The following is a 20,827-nucleotide window of genomic DNA, read 5'->3' as shown; positions in this document are numbered from 1 at the left end:
CTTCCCATGTAGACATGATTGCATATTTAGAAAGAAAAGAAAGCTCATACTATATATATTTGTTGCTTTGTAACTTGACTTTCCATAAACACTTTCAAGATCAATCACTTGCCTTCTTAAACATGATTTTTGAAGGGCTGCACAGTAATCTAACCTACGGGTATGTTATAGGTTTTTTAATTCCTTATTGCTGGGTATTTAGGGTGTTTTAGATTTCTTTGCTTTTATAAAAATACCTGATGAGTGGTTTCGTACACTAATTATTATATGTACATCTAATCATATACTTAAATCTAAAAGCAGAATTATTATACGAACAGTGTGAAAATTTGTAAGATTTTTGATGCAAGTTATCAAATTACAAAAGTAGTGTCAAGTTACAGTCTCACATTCCCTGTCTGAGAGTGCCTACCTCTCAGCTCTCTCATTTACACTGGATGAATCTTTACATCTTAGTTTCTTAATCTGTTTTTGTTTTGTTATTGTTACCAGTGAGATTGAACTTTAAATGTTTTTATTAGCCGTTTCTACTTTCTTTTTGTGTGTGAAATTTCCTACTCATGTCCTTTGCTAATATTTATTTTTTGGTTGTCAATTTGCCTTTTCATTTTGTTTATGGCATTTTTGACTTTCATAAAATCTAAATTTTTATGTAGCTATAAAGAAACCTTCATGGCTTCTTCCTTTGCTTTTGTGTTTAGAAAGTTCCTCCCATTCTGAGCTCAGGTTTGTTAAAAACCATGTATTTTTTTCCCCTAAATTTATTATGGTTTTATTACTTTGGGATTGCAAATATATGTAGAGATAGAGAGAGTCTAATATCCCCTACCTAATACAAAGAAGCTAATCAGTTATCAGAGCACAATTTAATGAATTAGCTATCCACTGATTCAAATGGTACCCCTATCATAATCGCTTGGATCACCTTCCTGGGATCTTACCTGCTGAAGGTTATAGGAACCTGAAAGAGTGACTAGACACTATGGTCAGAGCTACAAAAGGTGTGAAAATTTGGACCAGGAAGTGAGAGAATAGGAAAGGAGTTGTGCCTATTAACAGTATTGTGATTATTACAGACTTTTAGTAGTGGATTAACTGAACATGGATTTTTAAAAATATAGTAGCTCGTTAAGATATGCAAATTAAAAAAACAGGAAAAAGAAAGTAGGGCAACCTTCTCCAAAGGATTTTGATTTTATAAATCTAATCATCTCATGATCTATCTGTCACATGGACTATTTTCTCTTTAACGGCACTCAGGTATGAGATTTGAGAGAGGAAGTTCAGATTAAAGTCGCGAGTCTTCGAGGATATTTCTGAGCAAGAACAAAAATTTATTTATCTGCTATCCATGCCTAGCGCAGCACACCCTGGCATTTTCTTGTAACGTTAGCTTTAGCAGCTAAGGCAGTTGCTACTGTGGGAAACAAGCTTCAATCATTCTTGCGAAAAAATGACTCCTGCGCCAGTCTTGACGACAGCGGGTTAAAGGCAGCCAGGAGATTCCTCTTTTTGTGCAAAACCCACCCAAAAAGACCGTTAAACACTCGAACAGGAGACTGCAGACGTTAGGCCGCAACAGAAAGTTATTTTTTTACTGTAACGGTGGTTTCGTAAGCGGCGAAGATACAAGAGCTAAGAGTAAATGTTCAACCACATAACTTCCCGGGGTCTTCTGTGACCCCCGCGCTGGGTCCCGGGAGAGTCCGGCCGCCAGCCGCCAAGCCCCACCCGCGAGCCTGCCGCGCGCCGGGAGGCGGTGCGCGCCGCTTGGAAACGCCTCTGGCACCGCCTCCTCCCGGGGATCCGCCGCGGTTACGTAAAAAGGGTCCGAGAGGTGGCGCGGGGAAGGCCAGCGGGGGTTAATTGCCGGAAGAGGAAGCCTTTCGCTGGCGTGGGGTATCGCTGCCAGGGTCGCGAACTAGCGACTGTGGGGTTGGCAGGTGCGCGGCGTCAGCACCTAGCAAGCGATGTCACCTGGCGCGAGCGCCCCGGGGTAGCGCAGACTAGGCTGCGAGGCCCCAACGCGCCCTCCCGCGCCCCTCCTGGACCCTTTCGCTTGACCGCCCGAGCCGGGACAGCTATGGAGCTCCTTCGGCTGCTGGTTCTTGGGGTGCTTGCCCTGGAACCGGGGGTAGCTGGAGGAGCCGAGGCTGTCGGGAACTCCAGCGAAGGTAAGGTCGAGGACGCTGCGCTTCTGCAACCCAAAGTTAGTTTTGCATTTCCAAGGGTCTTGCAAGGTCAAAATCCGCCCAGGGGTCTGTTTTAGGAAGAGAGGTGGTGCCGGAGGGCTTTGTTTAACGCTGGGTGGTAACTTCACTTGCAAGAATGGGCCACGGTCCTTTCCTGCAGGAGGAAACTCCCGTTGCTAAGGAGGTCTTACTGTCAACCTCTTAATTTAGGCTGGTGAAATGAGAAGAGATTAAGAGCTGTCTTTTTCCACATACACTCTTTTCTCCCTTTGGGGGAAGCCATGTTTGTGGCTTTAATTTAACACAAAAGCGCCTCTTTGCTTTCAAGTGGCATATCTGAGCCTATGGACAGCGAGCGAGGCTTGGTGCAGAATTCAACGGTTTATGATGAGTGGCTTTCCAAGCAGCAGCGGGATTTCACACTCTGTAGCGTTTGAGAGGAAAAATGAACCCGGAATGGGACTTTAGATCGTAGGTCATGTGCTTGGTGCGTGAGTTTTAGCAACAGATAGTGGTTTGTTAATATAAAACGTAGAAAGCACTTATTGTGCATACCCATAATCATGTGCTTTTCTCTAAGGTTAAACACATTTTCAATTTTGTTTTGAACCTGAGACTAATTGCAGCTCCCAAACAGTATTTTCTGAATAATGCGATTGTGTTCCTAAGTGCTTATTTTTGAAAAGCTCTTGTGCAAACTGAACCCTAGAATCTTTGCATCGTTAAAGGCTGAAAAGGGAAGTTATATTTTTTTCAGGGGAAAAAACCTTGTTTATAATAAGGAGCTAACATTCACTGCCTGCACTCAGTGCCAGGTGCTTTTTGTGTGCAGTACTATTTAATCCTCCCAACTCTCTGAGATAATTGTCATCCTCACCTGGCAGAAGCTGAAGCTGAAGATGTTCCTAACACAAGTCAACTGCTCAGAGGGTTATGGGCAAGATTTGAACCCCAGGTGTGACTCCCTGCAAATGTCATGGCCCTCCTACTGCAACAAAGCTGCCTTCCAGTAAGAATATCATGCATAATATGGTGCTTTATACTTAGAACTTTGCATGTGAGTTCTCTTCCCTCAGAAAAGCCTTGTGAGGGAGGTAGAAGAGACGCTGTCACATTTTAACAGGTTAAGTATTTGAGAGAATGAACTTGTAGCTGATCCAGGCAACCCCTGAGCCAGAGGGGCTGGGATGCAGATCTTTTTATTTCCAGTTTGGTGCGTTAGTATTCAATAATATCTAGAAAATTTTACACAAGTTGAGAAACCTGAGCCATAATTTGAGAAATTACATTTCTTTAGGTACTATTTCTCACCTCTTTTCTGTGATTAAAGCCCTGGTATATCCTCAGCAGGGTTATTCTTTTTGCCTTGAACTAGTATTCTGTGCAGGAGAGGGAGGATGTGTGGGAACTCACTATTATGTGGCTAAAAAGCTGATTTTCTCCACATCCGAAAAATGAAAATCAGTAGGGAGGCTAAGAAAGGTATAGTTGAAAACTTGCATCATCCTTCCTGGAATTTCCTGGGTTGCTGGTTTGAGGATTCTGATAGCTGCACAAACTGCAGCATTGAGCAACTGCTGTAATTTAGGAGGATTCTCTCACCCTTAGCAGGATGAGCTAACTTAGAAACAATTTGAGTAGTGGCTTGAAAGGTGAATGAGTCCTTGACAGCAGATCAACTTCCTAGAATGTCTGGGGAAGGTGCTTTCTATGACCAGCAGCTCACAGGAGGTGAACGTTTAAAGTTTTCCTTCCTTTTGGAGTCACAGTTCTCTGCTACCCTTATCACCTTTTGCTGCTTTAGATTCATGTCCAGTAACTCATGGGGCATTACATAGTAATTAGAGTAGGGCAGATTGTCATTTTGGCCTTCTAATGTTTGTGCTATTGATAGTCCTTTAAGTAAGATGCCAGGCCACTTGTGTAGTTAATTGCAAGTGATCTCTTTCTCTCAAAAGTGTGTGAAAAGTAGTGTGTTCATTTTTCTGTTTCCTTTCAGCATTTAGGGCTAATGAAAATTCCTAAGATAAAAATGAGAAATTGGGAGCGGCAGTTGAATGCTGGCCAGCTCAAGTAGCTAAACCATTTTTATTTTTAATATCTCATCTGAAGAAGATTACGAAGACCAAGCTAGGACAGACCTCCTCTAGAATTTGGTTGCTGCATTGAAGCTTAAATAATGGAGGTAAATTTGAGATAATTTTTAGCAAAATAGTAAAAAAAAAAAGTTGAAGATTTTTTTTTTTTTAAATCTCAGCAATGTTATACTAAAGAAACTAAACACCATTACATACAATATTGTCCATTTATAGAGAGTTCAAAAACAATAGAAGTCAGAATAATGGTTGCCTTTGCAGAAGGGGGTCAGGACTAGGGAAGGCGTTCTTTTTGGTCTTGGAAGTGATTAGACAAATGTGTTCATTTTGTAAAAATTAATTACATAGGATTTCTGAACTCTTCTGTAATATGTTATATTGTTGTAAAGTGCCATCAAGTTGGCTCCGACTCATAGCAACCCTGTGTACAACAGAACTAAACACTGCCCGGGCCTGCACCGTCCTCACAATCGTTGCTATGTTTGAGACCATTGTTGCAGCCACTGTGTCAATCCATCTCATTGAGGGCCTTCGTCTTTTTCACTGACCCTCTACCAAACATGGTGTCCTTTTCCAGGGACAGGTCCCTCCTGATAACATGTGCAAAGTATGTGAGATGAAGTCTCACCATCCTTACTTCTAAGGAGCATTCTCGCTGTACTTTCTCCAGAACACATTTGTTCATTTTTCTGGCAGTCCATGGTATAGTCAGTATTCTTAACCAACACCAGAATTCAAAGGCATCATTTCTTCAGTCTTCCTTATTCAGAGTCCAGCTCTCGCGTGCATCTGAGGTAATTGACGGTATGATGGCTTGGGTCAGGTGCACCTTAGTCCTCAAAGTGACATCTTTGCTTTTTAGCACATTCAAGGGATGCTTTTGCAGCAGATTTGCCCAATGTAATATGTTGTTTGGTTTTTTTGTTGTTGTTGTTTTTAATTGTGCTTTAGGTAAAAGTTTACAATGTAAATTAGTTTCTCATTCAAAAATTTATACACAGATTGTTTTGTGACATTGGTTGCAATCCCCGCGATGTGTCAGCATTCCCCTCCTTTCCCTTTATACCCCGAGTTCCCCATGTCCATTCATCAGGTTTTCTGCCTTCTCATCTTTGCTTTTGGACAGCTGTTCCCCACTTGGTCTCATATACTTGATTGAAATAAGAAGCATGTTGCTCCATGTGTTATAGTCTGTTTTATAGCCCTGTCTGATCTTTGGATGAAAAATAGACTATGGGAGTGGCTTCAGTTCTGAGGTAGCAGGGTGTCTGGGGGTCATAGTCTCATAGGTTACTCCAGTCTCTGTCAGGCCAGCAAGTCTAGTATTTTTTTTGTGAATTTGAATTTTATTCTACATTTTTCTCCCACTCTGTCCAGGACTCTCTATTGTGATCCTTGTCAGAGCCGTCGGTGGTGGTAGCCAGACACCATGTAGTTCTTCTGAGCTCGGGCTGGAGGCTGTGGTTCATGTGAAAGCTGAAGATTTTTAAGTTTGCGAGGTTAGGATCTGATTGGGGCAGAAAAAGGAAAAGATTAGGATTGGGCTCTTTTTAGAATAGAATTATTGGAAAGAAAAATAAGTCTGACAAATAGAAAAGAGTACCTTACTATGGGTCAGATGGCAAAGAATATGTTTGGTGGAAAAAGGAGAGCCACTGCTTTTTATAGGAAAGCTACAGTGTGTGTAAAGGCTTGGTCTTGATGTTTGCCATTTGCTCTGTAATTCCATTTGATGTGCTGTCGTTTTTCCTCCTACATCCAAAGTCATAAGATCTAATTACACCTCATAAAATGTTTCTAATGAATCCTTTTCCAGATGGCTTAGAGGTGAGGTTTTAAATGAATACTTTTTTTTTTTTTCAATAAGGATCAGCACAAAGCTCGTTCCTATGAGGTGGAGGTTAAAGGTGTCTCAAATGTCCAACTTCCTAAACTGCTGCACCACTCCATCATCTCTAACATCAACTGCTACCATCCCTCAATACTCTCCCTCCTGTCTTTGGGTTCCATAATTCCATAATGTCTCACAGAACTCAAGAACCATACTTAAGTGGTTTATTAGGGAAGTAACAGCGTATAATTCGGGATTAGGATCAACTTGGAAGTAACAGGAATAACAGCTCAGAATGAGTTCCTTGATCCGGACAGGTTCTTCTCGCCCTTTGCTGCTGGGTCCTGCTGTGGTTTTGTTGCTGCTGGGCCCTGTGGGGGGCTTCTTGGGCAAGTGTTACACCTCTTAGCTCCATGGGTTGGCAAGCCCCACTGCAGGCATCTTGTGCTAGTCTCCTGGTTCCTGCTGTTTTGTGCCGCTGTCTCTTGCTGTCTTCAGTGTTACAGCTCCTGTCTCTCCCTTTAAGTGCAGAGGGATGGCAAAACTGACCAGTCCCCTCCTTAGTGTTCCATATGCCTTATTTGCATGGTCCCACTCCCACAAGGGTGCCATGCACATTCTTTACACTGTTAGGAGGCTATCCAATCCCTTTGGTGAACCACAAGCACCTCATTTGCATAGCCTCACCCAATCATTTGGTGGGTGTTACAAAGACTATGGCTAGAAGTGCCATAATAAGTAATTCACTGCACTGCAGGTTCAGTTGCTATTAACTTCTTCAGGATATGTTTTAGGTATGTGCCTTCTATTGCCGAATCTGTTTTTGTGAGTAGAAATTAAATGCCGTTTCTGCCAGGCTGTACTGTTAAAGTTGTTTTGACTACAACTTTCAGTATCTTTCACTGTCATGTCTTTGGAAGTCTCTTCCTCACCATTATGCTTATCATGTGCCAGGCATTTTTGTGTGTGTTTCTGTTCCCTTTTTCCCACTAGTTTTTTTCATAGGGTCAAAAGGAGTCCTGGTGGTGCAACAGTTAAGTGCTTGGCTGCTAAATGAAAGGCTGAAGGTTCAAACCCACCTAGCTGCTCTGTGGGAGAAAGACCTGGTGATCTGCTCCCCTAAAGATTACAGCCAAGAAAATCCTATGGGGCAATTCTACTCTGTAACACATGGGGTTGCTATGAGTCGGAAATTGACTTGATGGCATTTAAGGACAATAATGAATGTAGTGAATATCTAGCCTTTTTTATTTTTTTTTAAGTGAGGACATGAGCCTCTGAAGCATTGGAAGGCTAATGGATGTTAATAATGATGTTTTATTTTGTAGCATTATTAAAATTCTTTCCCATTTGTTTGATCCTTACGGCAAGCAAGTGAAGTACATAGTATAGTCACCTCCATGTTACCATGTGAGAACTGAGACCCAGAGATATAAATTAATGCTGTATGATTTATTTAATTAAATTTCAAAAGCAGGCAAAGCCCATCTGTGGTGTTAGAAGTTAGGAACATGGTTACCTCTGGGGCGGAGGGAAGAGGTAGTGATTGAGGAAGTCTGAGATGCTAGAATGCTTTCTTGATGCAGGTGATGGTTTCATGGGTGTGTAAACTGTCTTTAATTCTCTGTATGCAAACTGTTTTTTTTTTTGTAAAATATAAATAACATAAAGTTGCCATTTTAACCATTTTTAAGTGTACAATTCACTGGCATTAATTACATTGTTGCGCAACCTTCACCGCTATCTATTTCCAGAACTTTTCATCACTCCAAACACAAACTCTGTACCCATAAAGCAATAACTCCTCATTTCTTCCTTCCCTCAGTCCCTGGTAACCTCTAATCTGCTTTTTGTCTCTTTGTATGCTATTTTAATAATAGTCAAAAAAAACCAAACCCGTTGCCGTTGAGTCGATTCTGACACACAGCGACCCTATAGGACAGAGTAGAACTGCCCCAAGGAGTGCCTGGTGGATTCGAACTACTGACCTTTTGGTTAGCATCTGTAGCTCTTAACCACTACACCACCAGGGTTTCCATTTTAATAAGAGCATGCACATATTTTAATTGTTTATTTGTATTTAATTGTTTCTGTGTTTTAATTGATACTTGCACTCTACCTGCCAGGGATTCTGATTTAAGTGGTCAAAACTACCTCCAGACCGTTGTAATGTACAGTTAGGGTGGATAACCACTGTATTAAAATTTCTTTCTGATAAGAATACCTCATGAGCACTATAAAACGTTTGAAAAATAAGGAAATGTGTAAGGAAAAGAAAAATTATTTAAAATACACTCTTAGTGATACCTGCTTTTAGTACCTCTACTACATTGTCAAGGGACCAGTTTTTTTTTTTTTTTTTCATGTATACAGTGCCTCTTTATTGTCTGGCTTCCATCTGGTTCTTGCTATAGACATTTGGTTGGGGAAAGAGAGGTGGTAGTGAAGTATCATCTTCTGTAGCTTTCAGAAGATCCAGAAAGTAATAGATAAGAGTTGTAACTTCCTGAAATGCCAGGTTTAGTTCTTCCCCTCCCCTCTTTCCCAGATATAGCACCCCCCATGTTCTTGAAGAAGACGTCAGAAGTAGAGACTGCAACTTAACTTTTTGGTCCTGATCATTATGTATTCTTACATGGACTGTTTGCTTTCATTTCTGATTTTCTTACACAGAATAGAAGAGACTTCTTAGGTTCAGTTTAATCATTTAAGATTCCAGGTGATCTGTTATACTGTCACAACAAAAACCTCTTTAAACGAGTTTATTGCCTGACATATATACATTCTAGAATACTCTTTCACAAAAACAACTATTTTACTTCTTATCGTCTCTTATTCATGCTGGACTGGTAACGAACCTGTATGTTCATCAGTAGAGATTGATTGAAATTCTGGTACATACACATGCTGAAATACTACATAGCTTTTAAAATGGTAAAGCTAGAATTATTATAATGATATGGAAAGACATCTATTAAATAGGCTATACCTACTAAATAGGCTATACCAAATATATTTATATCTTTCTTTTTCCTCTCTGTAAAAATATGCATGCTGATATCAGTGTAAGTCCTGAAAGGTACATACCAAACTGTTAACAGTAGTTATTTCTGAGCAGTATATTTCCCAGAGAAATTAACTTTGTCTATATTTCTTACCTCTTTTTTGGTAAGGATTATATATTATCCAGAAAAATATTACCATTTTACGGGAAAAACAAAACAAGTGGCAGAAGTGTTGAGAGAGTATCCCCATTTTGTGTAGGGTGTGTCCTTATTTTATAAATTTCAGATGTAGAGTTGAGATAAAACCTGTGTTTTGAGTGCCATCAAGGATGGGGTTTTTCAAATTGTGCAAGTTCTTTCTGAGAATATCTCACGATCACTATAGAACGTTGGAAAAAGAGGAAATGTGAAAAAGTCACTTAAAATATACTCCCAGAAATACCTGTTTTTAATATTCCTATTTATTTTGTCAATTCACCAGTTATTTAATAATGTATTTTAATATCCATGGTTCTGTACTTCTTTACTGTCTTTCTAAAGTACTGAAAGTTTTGGTTCTCCAGGTGTTTCTGAGTCATGATTCATCCTCACCCCCGGATGATAGGTAAAGGGAAGATTAAGAAGTTACCACCAACACATCTCTAGTTGATGTCTGCATCCTTTTCCAGGGCTTTTAAAAGTTTTGTGTAGTCTTTTGGGGGAGTCCTCGTGGCTCAGTGGTTAAGCGCTTGGTTGCTAACTGGGAGGTTGGCTGTTGGAAGTCACCAGCTGCTCCACGGAAGAAAGATTAGGCAGTCTGCTTCCGTGAAGATTTACGGCCTTGGAAACCCAATGGGGCAGTTCTACTCTGTCCAACAGGGTTGCCATGAGTTGGAATTGACTTAATAGCAGTGGGTTTTTTTGGTTTTGATTCAAGGCCAGTGTTATAGGAGATAAACATAGGAATTATCAAAGCATTTTTTAAAGTCATATTGAAGGACAAATGTATGTGACAATTATAGAAGTCTTGGCTAACCTTTATGAGTTAGCTTGTGCCAGCTTGGTCATGATGCCCAATACCAGAGTGACTAGTGTATAAGTGCTCAATAAATATTTATTGAATAGAGAAAAATGAGGACAGTGGGGAAAAACTGACAAGAAAAAAAAAAAATTAAAGGTCTAATTTAGAAAAGGCAGAATAGTAAATGAGTTGAGTGCTTTGGGCAAGTAAAGGATGGAAATCCAATCAATTTCCAGAAAAAAACAGACTGCTTTTGTTGGAGAGACTAGAATTTGTGGATATTTTTAAGACTTGGAAAATGAAGGAAAAATGGACCAAAATTAAAGTGCAATACATGAAACATTTTTAGTGCTCTTTACTGACATTCATTTTGATTTATGTATAATTTGGTTTCCTAAGAAAATAATCATGATGATGGAAAGGCTTGAAAAGTATAGAAAATATTTTTCTTGTTTCTCTTAAAAAAAAAAAAAACTACACATTTTCCAGACTTCCCTACCCATATTCTATTACATACTTCCCCACATTTTTATCCCTGTTCACGCTGGAGTTTTGTTCCATGTAAAATGTCTTTCTGGCTACATAAAAAGGAGGAAATGTACCTTCTTCATTTGTCATTGTTACAAATATTAAAATTTAGTTTGGGTTTTTAGAAATTTAACTGTAAATGCATTTTTTCTATCATCAACTTTTTAAAACATTAAGTTATGAAAGTAACACAGTAGCCTCACAATTTGGAGAAATACAGACTAACCATTATTCTGGTTTTAGCACTATTGGTATGTTCTGTTTGGCTTTCTTTCCATAGCTTGGCCATTCTTAATAATCTTCCCCCCCCCCTTTTTAATCATCCAGATGGAGTATTTGTGTTTTTTTTAAAAAAAAGTGTCGAAAATTGGCCTTTTCGAGAAATGGTACATAAAAATATGTTAAGCTATTTAATCTCTGGAGTGGTTTTTTTTTTTTTTTTTCCTAACTAACTGACTCTAATTTACTTCTGAAATTAAACATGATAGTTCCACTATGGGACTCTGGTGAATTGACAGTCTTTTCCTCATCGGCTCCTTTTCATCCGAATTAAACTTAAATCTTTTTCTGTTTTTAGATTTGAACCTGTGACAGTGCTTATGTAATCATGCTTGGGGGCTCTTCTGGTTTTTATGCAGAGATGTACTGACTCTAGGGTAGGGAATGGGTGGGGTGGAGAGTCCAGGAACCCAAAGAAGTAAAAGCAGCCTAATTTAGCAGATTATTTGAGAATTGACCTGGAAAAAGAAAGAGCTGGTGTGCAGCGGGGAGAAAGTCACACAGAGAACCATGGACAGAGTGAGTTAAATACAACCAGACCACGGAGGCCAGTCTACAGATGGGAGAGGCCTAGATAAGGTGTTGGAAAACCATTCTTGTTATAACTTGTCTTTTATATGGGCTTTGAACTTGAGTCCTTAAAAAAAAAATCCTTTTGCCAGAATGCCTGTGGTTCCCCTGTGTGTAAAGCACCTGGCACAGGCACTGTCCAAAGCTAGGTAATGCAATCCCTGTTTGAAGATGAGGAATTTGAAGCTTAAGGGAATTAAGTAACTTGCCTAAAGTTACACAGCTGGTAAATGGGATTAAATTAAAGCTACTTCCATCTCTGCAGCCTGGGCTGACTTCAGAATTCACTAGAGGGTACTGGTAGTATTCTTTAAAACCAGCACATTCCTGATTGTTTGTAGCCCCTCAGGGCTGTTAATCCTTAAATTCAGAGACACTGTTCTGAATAGAGGAACCCTGGTGGTGGAGTGGTTAAGCGTTTGACTGCTAACCAAGAGATCGGCAGTTCAAATCCACCAACTGCTCCTTGGAAACCCTATATGACAGTTCTGCTCTGTCCAGTAGGGTCCCTATGAGTCAGAATCAACTTGACAGCAGTGGCTTTTGAGTTCTGAATAGAATTGTTACCTCTGTTACCAGATAGGGAATTTTCCTGGGCCCTGAGAGCTGGGTACCCTGAGGGTCATTACCACTTTAAATGTTATTCATATGTTTTGAAATACTTTTCCTCCTTTTTAGTTCTCAGCTCTACCGCTCACTAGCTGAGTGACTCTGGGTGGGATGCTTCCCCTCTTTAAGCTTCATTGTCCTCATCTGTAAAGTAGGGGCAATAATATTTACCTCGGTTGGTTTTTCCTAGGGATTAATTTAGCATTTCATATATGTTTACCTGTGTGATTTCTACAAACTGATATTAAGGGTACAAATGTTATAATGAAAAATTTCTCCCATTGTAGGTCTTATTGAATTTTCTCTGGGGAAATTTAGATACTTCAAGCTCAACAAGCCCTTTCCAGAAGAAGCTGTTTTGCGTCATATTTCCAGCAATGCAACTTTTCTTATTTTCCAAATACACTCACAGTATCAGAATACAACAGTGTCTTTTTCTAAGGTAAGCACAAAGAATTATATTTGGGTGTTGTATTTAGTATAAGCATTGAAATTTGATGTCTATGTTTAAGACTTTAAAAAAAAAAAAAAATTCGAGATTGGGTCCTGTTAAGTTAGCAGTTGAGACTGGCTAAGAGGTGAGTATCGCAGGCCTCCCTTGAAGAGGTGTGACAGTGCTGAGTTTATGGGGAGGGTGTCTTGTGCCAAATGTGTCCTTCTCTGAAGTTAAGCCTTCCTCATGATTTCCTACTTTTTCTTTTCTTCTCTAGTGGGTCTTTGATGATTTTTACCTGAGCATAAAGGTTTCTGTTGTTGTTCAGCTATTTAGTGTTGAATTTCACTAAAATCCCTATAAAATCAACTTTATTCTTTTGGAGTCTTTCATGAAAATAAAAGAATTATAACACTTCTACAGATATAACACTGCTATGCTTCCAGCAATGTTAAGAACTCTGTTACAGAGGTCATGACTAAATCCCTTAACCTTGACCTCAGCTTTGAAAAGTTTTTAAAATGCTCTGGATTAGCTTTTACAAATTTATATATATTTAGCCTATATGACTTTTTAGACTAATAAATGTATTTCACCCTGTATGAAGTTGGGCTTCTTTTTATTTGTCCTAAGCCTACATTGTAACATTCTGGAATTTAGTAAACAAAGCTGTCTTAACCAAATTAATATATAGTTTAAAGTTGTAGAATTTGGTCACATTAACTTTCAAACTAAGTATTTTCTGCTTTTTGTTTCTGCTTTTCTGTTCCTACCATGTTGGTTTATTGTGTGTATGTGTGTGTGTTGTGTGTATGCGTCTGAGTTAGTTAATAGACTAGAAATAGAACAGTTTGACCAAGGAAAAGAGGAAGGAATAAATTGTGTTAATCACAAGAGTTAACAGTGTCTGTGATCCATATATTGATTTTGCCTGAGTTCTTTGCAGCCAGAGCAGAAAGCAGAGTATATATATGTGTATACAAAGTATGTTTATGTGCATATATACATGTCTGTTGTATAGATATACAGTGTATATATGTGTGTGTATATGTATATATATATATATATATATATATATATATATACACACACACACATTCATTCATTCATGAGGACCTCCTGAAGCTTCATCAGTAGGACCTTTGGGCCTCTGGTTGGGAATCCTGTATTTGGTTTTCTATATAAAACCAAACCAAACCCCTTGCTGTCAAGTTGATTCCAACTCATAGAGACCCTGTAGGGCAGAGTAGAACTACTCTATAAGGTTTCCAAGGAGAGGCTGGTGGATTCAAACTGCCAGTGCTTTGGTTGCTGAACTCTTAACCACTATGCCACCAGGGCTCCTTGGTTTTCTATATAGTTAATTTAATTCTTACAACAGCTCTACAAGGTAGTTGACAATCCTTCTTTTACATCTGAGGAAATGGAGCTTAGATAAAGGGATGTCTTCATAACTAATAAGTAACAAAAGAAGCCTGGAAGAATAGTATCTTGAGCTTCAATTCCTGTGCAGGAAGGATCTTAAAGAAAACAAAAACAAAAACAAAAACCTCATTGGTGTCAGTTGATTCCAACTCTTAGAGCAACCCTACAGGACAGAGTAGAACTGCCCCATAGGGTTTCCAAGGAGCAGCTGGTGGATTCAAACTGCTGATGTTTTGATTAGCGGCCAAACGTTTAACCACTGCACCACCAAGGCCCAAGGAAGGATCTTAGTTATCCTTAATGATAACAGTAGTCCTTTCTTGGGCTGCCTTTAGTTTCCACTGTATTTATATAGTAGAGAAGATGATGACCAGAACTGCACATAGCTCTAGATTGAGTGGTCTGTGTGAAGAGATTGCTTCTGTTTCCTGTGCCCTTTGTGATGAAAACGTGTCACTTTCGGTCTCTAGGTCAGAGGGATTTGGTTCTTTGAAGCTGTTAACCCTGTAGTTCATCAATTAATATTTGAGTTATTCTCCCTTCTGTTTTTCACATTGAAAATCATCTAGCATTTTTTCTTCCGATTTCCTTAACTTTAAGAGAACACTCTGAATCTGTTATCTCCTAGCTTAGCATCTTATTATTCAAAGATCTTTCTAAGCCAGTGAAGGGAGGAGAGTATAGAGAGGAGGGTTTTGTGAGGAGGGATTACAAGGGGGCATGAGGAAGCTTTTGGGGGTGATGCATATGTTTGTTATTGTGAGTGTGTTGATGGTTTCGTGGTGTCTGTATTATATAAACTTATCAAATAGTATACTTTATGTGCAGTTTATTATGTCAATTATAATTAAACTAAAAAAAGCTTTCCAAACACTATGAACTCCTTCACGGCAGGGCTCATGCTTTGTCTTGGCAGTTTCAGTACTTGGCATAAACCGGTTACCAAACCATAGTCGTTGAGTCGATTCCAACTCACAGTGACTCTATAGGACAGAGTAGAACTGCCCCATAGGGTTTCCAAGGAGTGGCTGGTGGATTTGAACTGCAGCTCTAGCACTTAACCACTGCGCCACCAGGGCTATGTCAGGACTTACTATGTCAAGGCAATGCTTGACATAGTAAGTCTTAATTCAGCTAAATAGAAAAGCTTGGGAATCCCACTGTGCTTCTGCTATTCCTGACCAAAGATTATCTTTTAAAGAGTCCTTCTATGTGTATGCATGGTTGCATGCAGAGATGAAAACAATTCTTTAATTATTTAATGAAGGCCTGTTTTTTGTTTGGAGAAGATCTAGAATAAAACATGCATATTAGACCAACTTTGGAATTCAGATATTTTGCTCAACTCCCTATTCATGATGACTTTTTTTTGGTTCTAATTGCAGACTCCTCTTCCGAGTACCTCGGGAACAGGCAGCGACATAGGACTGGTTTTCATTCTTAGACCAGAGCAGAGTATGTGCACATGGCACTTAGAGGCTGCAGATGCTGAGCCTGTCCAGAATATGGCTATTCCACTCTCCTATTCAGAAGGAGGTAAGCTTCTGTAATTGACTCTGGTACTCTCCAGAAAGATGGGTAATATGGGACATGTTGATGAAATTTTAGAGGAAACTATTTTTTAAAGTGCTTATTACAAGTATAATTGATTGAATCAGGTTTTAATAGCAAGGGAACCAGAGAATTGGCATAATGATTGAAAGCCCAGGTAGTGACTAAGAGAATAAATTTTTTCATCCTAAAAACATTTAAAGAGACCTTGGGGAAACACTAATAGAAAGATAAGACATAGTCCTTCACCTGTTAGTTGGCTGTTCTAGGCAGAGAAAGCAGTAAGCTCAATGTCATGAAGATGTGGAAGAAGAATGGTAAATTTGGAGAATGATGAGTAGTGGGTGTGGGCCTTGTATACCATTTGAGGTTTGCACTTTGTTCTGTGGGTTCCAGAGGAGGCATAGAGAAATTTTAAGCAGAGGAATGATGCAATCCATTTTGTCTATTAGAAAGCAAACTCTAGAAGCAGTGTGAGGTGGATTGAAGAGGGCCTAGCAGAGTCAGGAGTATCAGCACACCTTTGAGGAGTCAAAGTGAGAAATGAGGATCTGAACCACAAGAGAAGAGATGGAGAAGAAGGGCTGGACTTGAGATATTTGGAAGGTAGAATTGATAAGACACAATGACCAGTGGTTATGGATTATAAGAGGGGGTAGCCCGGACCTCCCATTTGGGCAGCTGATAGATAGTGATGCACAACAGATGTAGGAACAGCCTTGTGGTGGTGGTAAATGTTTTCGGGAGTTGGATGGGGAGATAGCAATTTCATTTTAGGATACAATCTGAGATTCCTATAGGACATCCAGATGGAGATGCCTAGTAGGTAGTTTAAAATAGGGACTTAGAGTGGAGAGGTGAGGTTAGATATGGAACCATCACGAAATAGATGTTTGTCTAGAGTGTAGTTAGAGATTTAGAAGAAAAAAATAACAGTAAATGCTGTCATAGTGCCTGCCACATGCCAGATGCTGTTTTGGGAGATACTGACTGCTGAGGAATAGGCCCAAGACTGAGAAGTAGCTGCACAGGTAGGAGGAGAGCCAGGAGGCTGCACCTTAAGCAAGAAGTGGTAAATAATACGCTTCAGAGAGGTCAAGAGAAGTGACTGAAAATGTCTATATGATAGGGCAATTAAGAGTCAACGGTGACCCTTAATGAGTGTCATTTTAGTGGTGCAGTATGGATGGCAACTAGATTACAGAGATTGAAGAATGGATATGAGTAAGGAAATTTAGACTGCTTTTAAAAAGTTTAGTGGTAAAGCAGAAGTGAAGGAACAATGGCTGGTAAAAGAGGTAGAATACAAAAAGTTACCAAAGTTGAAGAGAGAAAATGTGATCTGTAGCAAAATGGTACTTGGTGAAAAACCACGGTATCTTTGACCTTCCATGAAAGTACAATGTACAAAGCAAAATTATGAACACTGGAGCTTCAATTAGAATGTATATCATTTTCTAAAATGTAGTAAATATTTGGAAATGCAGGAAAAGGAGAGTCCGAAAGAACAGCACAGAATTTTGAGGAAGATTCCATATGACGTTGAAACATAAGTTCGCACTGCATATCTCCATTCCAGATCTGGCCAGGGGAAGTCAACCATCAGAATTCCAAAAGTTTGTGGAAACTAAGAGCCAACTGTGGGAATGATTGTATGAGTGTATGAAGTTTGTGATCTTATAAATCTTTAAATTGGCTTACCCTGTTCTATCTTAATGCCACCAGAGTGGACCATATACGGTTCTTCATGTGGAGTTGAGCTAATGTCTGGTTACTTTGAATTTTGTCGTGTGTAAAGGTCATAAATAGGATTTCTAATAAGAAAAGAAGAACTGCTTTGGCCACATTATTGGTGGAAATGAAATATCCAAATTTTGTTTTTAATTAAGTACTCAAATGCTCTTATTCCTGTAAACTCTTGGAGGTCTTGGAGTCTTTTATTTTTACTCTTTTGTGTATATGCAAAGACGATTCCAGCTGTGACAATAACACCATGTCTTCCTTTCTGGTGGGAACAGCATGTGAAAAACAGACACCCCTTCCTCTATTACCCACAGAATTTCTTTTCTCTTTGGCAGTTTTTTTTTTTTTTTTCATCTCCATGTTCTTAAGCTTTTTGAAGTCACAGACACCCAAAGTCTGATAAAAACTTCTCCCCCTAGGAAATGCATGAACTCAATATTTGACATTATAATTTTAGGATGTTTGTGGAGCTTTTGAAACCCATCCTTGGACCCCAGCTCAGGAATCTGTCTCTTCTGACCTTTTTACTCTAAAGAGGCTGGCCAATTACAGACCATGAGCTAAATCCAGCTTGCTGCCTGTGTTTGTACGTAAAGTTTTGTTGGAATACGGCTATGCCTATTCATTTACATATTGTCTATGGCTGCCCACAGGAGCAGAGTGAAATAGTTGAAACAAAGACTGCCAGGCCCACAAAGCTTAAAATGTTTGTTGCTTGACCCTTTACAGAAAAGGTTTGCTGACCCCTGCTTTAGATCTCTTAACTCCAGTTAACCTTAACCTCTTTAACCTTAGTTCATGAGATAGTATAAAACTAGAAGCTCTGAAGAATGTTTAACTTTTACCTGGGAAATTCTTGTAAGATGAAAGTTCTGTTTTTCTGAGTATGATTTAGATATATCAGAATTTTTTTTAGTAGCTTGTTATTTATTTTTCATTTAGATCCTGTCCCTGGAGGCTGTAATTTGGAGTTTGATTTAGATATCGATCCCAACATTTACATGGAGTATAATTTCTTTGAAACGAGCATCAAATTTGCTCCAGCAAACCTAGGCTATGCAAGGTATGTCTGTCTCCCGTCTCCTAAACTGCTTTTAGAACATGTGTGAGTAGCTATTGTGTAGATACAGGGAACTGTCTCAGAATCCGTAGGTCTCTTCAGTAAAATTGAATTGGCTTAATTTTTTTTTGTTTGGAATTGGTATAATTTAAATATTGTTACTAATATTTGAGTTCTTATTCACAATATTTTCCCCCTCCATTCTTATCAACTCTTTTTATTTGAATAGCCAGATGCCAAGTCTCTATTTTGAGCTCGCAGGTATAGCTTAATTTCTGTAAAGAATTTTAAATATAGAAAGCATTCTGCAGCCCTAAAATACTTTTATATTTTTATAAGGGCTTTATTATTTTAGCTAAACTCTGCCTCAGTTTTTACTTTAATATTAATAACAACTAACATTTGAGTGCTCCTTCTGCTCACCAAAAGGTAGGAAGTTCGAATCCACCCACAGGCACATCAGAAGAAAGGCGTGGTGACCTACTTTTGAAAAATCAGCGATTGAAACCCCACGGAGCACCGTTCTGCTCTGACTTACATGGCCTCACCATGGGTCAGAATCGACTTGACAGCAACCGCTTGTGCCTCATCCGTGATGCTGAGTGCTATGTAATTTTTGCCGTTTAATCCTAACAGTTTTATGAAGAAGGGCCAGTTGTTCTTATTTTACAGAGAGGCTCCCTCATGGTTATTGAGGTTAAGTGGCTTGCTCACATGCATACCTCTAACAAATGGTAAAGCTGGTTTTGCCTCTAGGCCTGACTGATAGCGGAATCTGATCGTTTAACCTCACAGCCTCTCAGCGTGTTACTTTTCTTCCGAATACCGGTTATCGCCTCTGAAAAAGGTGAACTGTTAAATTGGAACTGTTGCAAGAGTATGAAATTAGAGCTTTGGTTCCTCTTTATAGATGGAACTTGCACCGCAAGAGATTGATGTTCAGTTTTGTTGGTTGACTTTAGAGGCACAGACCCTCCGCCATGTGACGTTGGGATGGGCCAGGACTCTAGGTGGAGGTTGCGGTATGATGTCTATCAGTATTTTCTGCCCGAGAATGACCTCACTGAGCAGGTGTTGCTGAAGCATCTGCAGAGGATGGTCGAGGTGCCTCAGGTGAAGGCCAATGCTGTCAAGGTAAATCTGATTCTTGTGATTTGAGTGGCTACGTTGTGACACTTTTGTAAGTGCTGAGAAGAGGAGAAGCTACCAGAAGGTTATTGCTTTATTGTTTTTTTGTTCCTTCTGAGATAATCATTTTATTCTCTTTTATTTCTTCATCGTCTTGGGAGTCTGCTAATGATATCCCAAGGGGGTGTTGGCTGTTGAGGAGATGCATTTAAATTATATTAAGTTCTAGTTGCAAACACATATGTGCCTTGGTATTCTTGAGATATGGGTGGAAGTGGGTGTACTCCCACTCTGTCTCATAAATTAGATAAAACTTTTGACAAGTGTAAGGAATGTAGTGTTTTGAGAAAAATTAATGAGGAACTGTTCAAGATTATACACATTAGCATTAATATTTGAACCCAAATTCAGAGTCTCTAATTTGGAGCAAAAACATTCTTTGAGCTTTCAAGCCCCACACTCTTGGCTACTCTGAAGTATGAACGTGACTAGTAGCATTGGGATCACCTAGTAGATTGTTGGAACTGCAGACTCTTAGTACCTAGACCTACTGAATCAAAATTTGCATTTTTATAAGATTCTCAGGTGATTCCTATGCACATTAAAATTGGAGACTCACTGCTATAGATCATTTTTGTGGAGGGCAGGATTTTTATCTTTATATCGTGAAAGGTAGCTGTATAATATACAAGGTTGCTCATCAGTCTAGTGGTTGATGGATGGAATTCTTCTAGACTACTCTGATTCTTCTTGGAAGGTTGATAGAGAACTTGATTATGTAGAAAGTGATTGAAATAGGGCACATGTGATAGACTAGGGGCAATGTGCATTGCAGAGCAAGATCTCATTTTGTTGAGGGGGTCCCCTAGGATGTTATTGCTCCATGATAAGGCAGAGCTTTTTCTCTGCTTGTTTCTCTACCCACTTTTTGCTGAAAATTCTTGCTGGTTTACATTAATTTCGTGGTGGGGGTTGATTTTAATTTCTTTCTGAGAAACTCAACATAGAAGAAAACTGGTTTGCTTACTTATGAATTGAGAAGCTCTGTTGGTAAAGCGTATCAGTTGCCTTTTTAAGTAAGAAATATTCAAGACCAATTTTATTCTCATGAGGAATATAAGATCTCATAACAGGGCCTATTTAGGCTAGTGAAAAGCAAGTTAAATGCTCCAGAATGCAAAGAAACCCTCAAAGACTAACGAAGGTATGTCAGTAGAACTCTGAAGCCTTTTTAAAGGGCATTAGCCAACTTTGGGGCAGTTCAGGCATCACAAAGAATAATGATTGTGTTGGAGAGGTTACAGGGAGATAGGAACTCTTATGCACTGCTGGTGGGAATGCAAAATGATACAACCATTTTGGAAAACGATATGGGGT

At 39.3% G+C, this 20,827-nt stretch overlaps 1 protein-coding gene across 1 annotated transcript in view; it reads left to right on the top strand.

The window, feature by feature from the left end:
- The first annotated feature begins 1,803 nt into the window (after positions 1-1,803).
- Positions 1,804-20,827, top strand: part of TM7SF3 (transmembrane 7 superfamily member 3) — a 33,315-nt gene continuing 14,291 nt past the window's right edge. Inside the window, exons 1-5 of the mRNA XM_049882711.1 lie at positions 1,804-2,174; positions 12,398-12,552; positions 15,354-15,504; positions 18,205-18,325; positions 19,285-19,456. Of these exons, the coding sequence (XP_049738668.1) occupies positions 2,084-2,174; positions 12,398-12,552; positions 15,354-15,504; positions 18,205-18,325; positions 19,285-19,456 (690 nt within the window). The 5' untranslated portion in view covers positions 1,804-2,083. The remainder of the gene's footprint in view (positions 2,175-12,397; positions 12,553-15,353; positions 15,505-18,204; positions 18,326-19,284; positions 19,457-20,827) is intronic.

Source organism: Elephas maximus, chromosome 4, assembly GCF_024166365.1.
Source record: "Elephas maximus indicus isolate mEleMax1 chromosome 4, mEleMax1 primary haplotype, whole genome shotgun sequence".
NCBI lineage: Eukaryota > Metazoa > Chordata > Mammalia > Proboscidea > Elephantidae > Elephas > Elephas maximus.
The sequence above is the reverse complement of the archived record's forward strand: the minus strand, read 5'-3'. Positions and strand labels throughout refer to the sequence as shown.